The 4829-nt window shown below is 40.6% G+C and overlaps 1 protein-coding gene across 1 annotated transcript; it reads left to right on the plus strand.

The window, feature by feature from the left end:
* Nucleotides 1-879: 879 nt before the first annotated feature.
* On the plus strand, nt 880-1842 carry LOC308440295 (olfactory receptor 1f45-like; the record flags this gene model as incomplete). The annotated part of the gene is made up of 1 exon (XM_080942311.1): nt 880-1842. The coding sequence occupies one exon, from the start codon at nt 880-882 to the stop codon at nt 1840-1842; it is 963 nt and encodes a 320-aa protein (XP_080798437.1).
* Between the last annotated feature and the right edge of the window lie 2987 nt (nt 1843-4829).

Consider the following 4829-nt stretch of genomic DNA (forward strand, 5'->3'; position numbering starts at 1 on the left):
GTGCCATATCATCATTTTCCATGCTGAGAGGAAGAAGAATGGGGACTGATTCTTCAAACCTGCAGACTTAGATCCATCCCAGGGAATTCTCTCTGGGACTTGACTGCACACAGATTGCATCATCTCCAGGTTCTGACTGGGATCTTAGAAGGTATGTTCTATCCTCTTTGGTCAAGAGGGACCAAGAGCTGGCTTACAGAACTACTTTCTGCTGGTCTTTAATGAGAAACTCAGGGAGTCTATCCCCAGTGGGACTTCATGCTGCAGTAAATAACTAATTCTCCCAGACCTCCTTCTGACACAGAGGGCTTGGACATTGATCATGCACATGCACTCTTAACCTTCTCAGACCCTCTCTCTATCTTCCCAAGATGTTTTCCAGTCCTGAGAATGAAGAATGCTGTTGCCCAGAAACTCAAACATAAAAGCCATAGAACTGGCCAACCCAGGTATTTTTAGGGTAGTAGAGATGCCAATGTTCTTCTGCAACAAGTGCTGCTCATTCTCTCCTACAGAGGGGGCAGCAGCAGGAGCCCTATGTCCATCATTTGAAGCTTGAGGTCAATACAATAACTGCCTGGTTCTCTTTTCCTTTAAGCTTCTAAGGAGAGAGAGAAAGACAGAAAATGTTACGAGATACAGGTAAGAGTGGTATATCTGAATTAATGCCTTTATACTATGTCCAAAGAAAAACTAAACAGTTGGCTCCGGGGAACCAATACAACTTAAACTGGGATTTGTTAATTCACTATATGGGAAACAGGAGTGGATCTCTATTCAGAAACTCTAATGAAGGAATAATGTGAACCTGGTTGTAGCATCTAAACCTGAATGGCCTTCTGACCTCTGCTTCTCCTTTCTGTAGCTGGGCTCACACTCATGAGCAGCCTCAATCAGTCCAGTATTTCTGAGTTTCTCCTCCTGGGACTCTCCAGGCAGCCTGAAAAGCAGCAGCTCCTCTTCCTGCTCTTCCTCATCATGTACCTGGCTACTGTCCTGGGAAACCTGCTCATCATCCTGGCCATCAGTATAGACTCCCATCTGCACACCCCTATGTACTTCTTCCTCAGCAACCTGTCCTTTGTGGATGTCTGCTTCTCCTCCACCACTGTTCCTAAAGTAATGGCTAACCACATACTCAGGATTCAGACCATTTCCTTCTCTGGGTGTCTCACACAGATGTATTTTCTTGCATTGCTTGCTGATATGGACAATTTTATGCTGGCTGTGATGGCCTATGACCGATTTGTGGCCATATGCCACCCTTTACACTACACAACAAAGATGACCCATCAACTCTGTGCTATTCTTGTTGTTGGGTCATGGGTGGTAGCCAACTTAAATGCTCTGTTGCATACATTGCTCATGGCCCAACTTTCCTTTTGTAGGGACAATATCATCCCTCATTTCTTCTGTGATGTGACACCCCTCCTGAAACTCTCCTGCTCAGACACACATCTCAATGATCTGATGCTTCTTACAGAGGGAACTTTGATCATAGTCACTCCATTTGTCTGCATCCTCATCTCCTACATCCACATCACCTGTGCTGTCCTGAGAGTCTCTTCCACTAGGGGAGGATGGAAAGCCTTCTCCACCTGTGGCTCACACCTGGCTGTGGTCTGCCTCTTCTATGGCACCATCATATCCCTGTATTTCAACCCCTCATCTTCTCACTCACCTGGGAGGGACATGGCAGCTTCCATGATGTACACAGTGGTGACCCCCATGCTGAACCCTTTCATCTACAGCCTGAGGAACAGGGACATGAAAGGGGCTATAAGGAAAGTGCTTACCATGAATTTCTATCTACCAATAAGTGTAAAAAAATTATATACATAATTAATTTCCAAAAAGCCATTTTATTTATTCTGTGTGAAATTTAGAATTCTTTTTGGTTAGAAAGGATTTCTTATTTCTCTTGGGACAATAAAATCCACATTGTAGACAAAAGGTAAGAAGTGGTTAGACACCCAGGATTCAGCTTAGTTGTGGAATTCTTTCTGAGCACCTGCAAAGTTCAGATTTGATTCCCTATTCATGCCAAAATAAATATATTTTTTTAAAGATTAAAAATGAGTGTTTGTATACTGTGTGTGTTTGTGTGTGTGTACCACATATATGTGTTTCACCTGGCTCCTTGTGTATGTACCACAAGTACCTGGGCTTACAAGAAAAATTAAAGAGGACTCTCTAGATCTGAGTTACATGTGTATGTCATTCTAACAATGTGTGTCTTGGAAACTGAACCTGGATTCTCTGCCAGAACAGCAAGTGACTGCTGAGTTAATTCTCCTGCTCCAAAAAATCATTTCATTTCAATTATGAATGCCCTCCCAACAGAAGATACCAGAAACACAGCTACACTTACTTCTTATTACAAAAGGGAAGAATAGGCATGTTTGGGCACTAGAGGATATTCAGTTGGAAGCTGGTAAAAAGAAATTATGATTCTTTCTTGGGTGTTTTATTATTTTTTTTTGAAGAAGTTGATGTTGTAAAGGAATTGGGGCTTGACTGCTGCTTCAGATGAGACGCCGATAATCAGGATGCTGGTGATTGGCACTTTTACTGCTGGAAGAAAGGGACAGATGAAGCTTGAGCTCTGAATGGCCACTTATGTCATCATCGTGGAGCACACAGTGTCAGCCATTTTGTGGTTAGGACAATACTTTCATTTATGTACTCTGAGGTTGTTCCATAATAGCCTTTTGTGTCTTGTGATGTCACAATTCTAGAGACTTTACTTGCTATGGCTGCTCTATGGGACTCTCCATATTCATTGGGAAAACCTGTGTTCACCCAGCTTCTGTATGCCAGTGCTAAGCTTGCTTTCTTACTGCGTCGTCTTTGAAATGAGGACACTTGAGTAGAAAACCCAAACTGGCAAGATGATTACATCTGTTCAGACCATTTCTTCCTTGATAATGTTCAATATCGTGTCTTTACAAGAGCTGATTTGGAGACTGGAAAGATGGCTCAGTGTTTAAAGGTACTGGAGCTTCTTGCAAAAGACAAAGATAAATTTCCAGCAGCCACATGGAACCTCATAAGTGTCTATAACTCAAGTCCTTTGGATCCCATTCCCTCATACAAACATACAGGCAGGACAAACAGTACACATGAAATAAAAATAAATAAAATAAAAAAACTAGTCTGTTTCACCTTGGTTTTTGAATTTGTGAAAAATTTTGTTGTTCTTTAATATTTTTTGAGATTCTTCTTTATGTATATGGGGGCTTTACCTGTATGTCTGTTTGTGTACTTTATGAGTGCACTTCCTGGGAAAACCAGACAGTGGCATTGCATCCTCTGGAATTGGAGTTTTAGACATTAGCTGCTACATGAGCACTGGGAACCAAACCAAGTCCTGTGGAATAACAGTCAACCTCTTCTCCATTTAGTCATCTATCCATCTCTTGTTACCATTACTTTAATGTCAATGGGATTAGGAGTAATGCTTGCTCAGGGATTTCTGATACATGTGTTTCAGGTTCATGTGTTACAAAATCTGGTTGCTATTGGAAAGTGATCAGATATCTTATAGGGTAAGGCTAAGTGAAAACATGTCGGGTCGTAAGCATATTCTCTTTTATTTTTTTTCAGGCATTTTATTGTAGAAGTGGATAGCTAAATCCAGTAGTTCCAGATCTCTCTTCTCAGACATGAGCTAGAGGACACAAAGTTTCTGCTCACCTCTCTAGGTTTATCTGAGAAATTTTAGTAAGCTAAATTTTATTTGCAGAAGAAAACTTCCCTACCCTCAAGAATGAGATGACCACGAGCATAAAAGAAGCCTTCAGAACTCCAAATAGGTTGGACCAGAAAAGAAATACCTCCCGACACATAATAGTAAAAACATCAAGTGCCCAAAGTAAAGAAAGAATGCTAAAAGCAGTAAGGGAAAAAGGTCAGGTAACATATAAAGGCAGACCAATCAGACTCACACCCGATTTCTCAACAGAGACTATGAAAGCTAGAAGAGCCTGGACAGACATCATGCACTCCTTAAGAGAGCACAAGTGCCAGCCCAAGCTGCTATACCCAGCAAAACTATCAACCACCATCGATGGAGAGACAAAGATATTTCAAGACAAATCAAAATTCACACAATATCTGACCACAAACCCAGCACTACAACGAATTATAGGTGGAAAACCCAATACAAGGAGGGAAAATACAGCCTAGTAAAAACAAGAAAATTCCTAAACAAGAAAACTAAAGAAAAAAACACAGACACAACTCAACCCAAAAAAGCAAAAATGGCAGGAAACAGAAACAATTATTCCTTGATATCTATTAACATAAATGGTCTCAACTCCCCAATAAAGAGACATAGACTATCAGACTGGATACATAAACAAAATCCAGCCTTTTGCTGCATACAGGAAACTCATCTCAGAGACAGAGACAGACACTATCTCAGAGTAAAAGGGTGGGAAAAAAACTTCCAAGCAAACAGCTCCAAGAAGCAAGCTGGAGTGGCTATTCTAATATCGAATAAAGTAAATTTCCAACCAAAAGTTATCAAAAAAGATAAAGAAGGACACTTTTTACTCATGACCGAAGAAATCTGTCAGGAGGAACTCTCAATCTTTAACATATATGCTCCAAATAAAAAATCACCCACATTCATAAAAGAAACTCTACTAAAGCTCAAAAAATACATTTCACCCGACACAATAATAGTGGGAGACTTTAACACCCCACTCTCACCAATGGACAGATCAGGGAAACAGAAACTGAACAAGGACACTGCAAAACTAGCAGAGACTTTGAACCAACTAGAATTAATAGATATATACAGAACATACTATCCTAAAGTAAAA

Source organism: Micromys minutus (assembly GCF_963924665.1).
Source record: "Micromys minutus genome assembly, chromosome: 31".
NCBI classification, from domain to species: domain Eukaryota; kingdom Metazoa; phylum Chordata; class Mammalia; order Rodentia; family Muridae; genus Micromys; species Micromys minutus.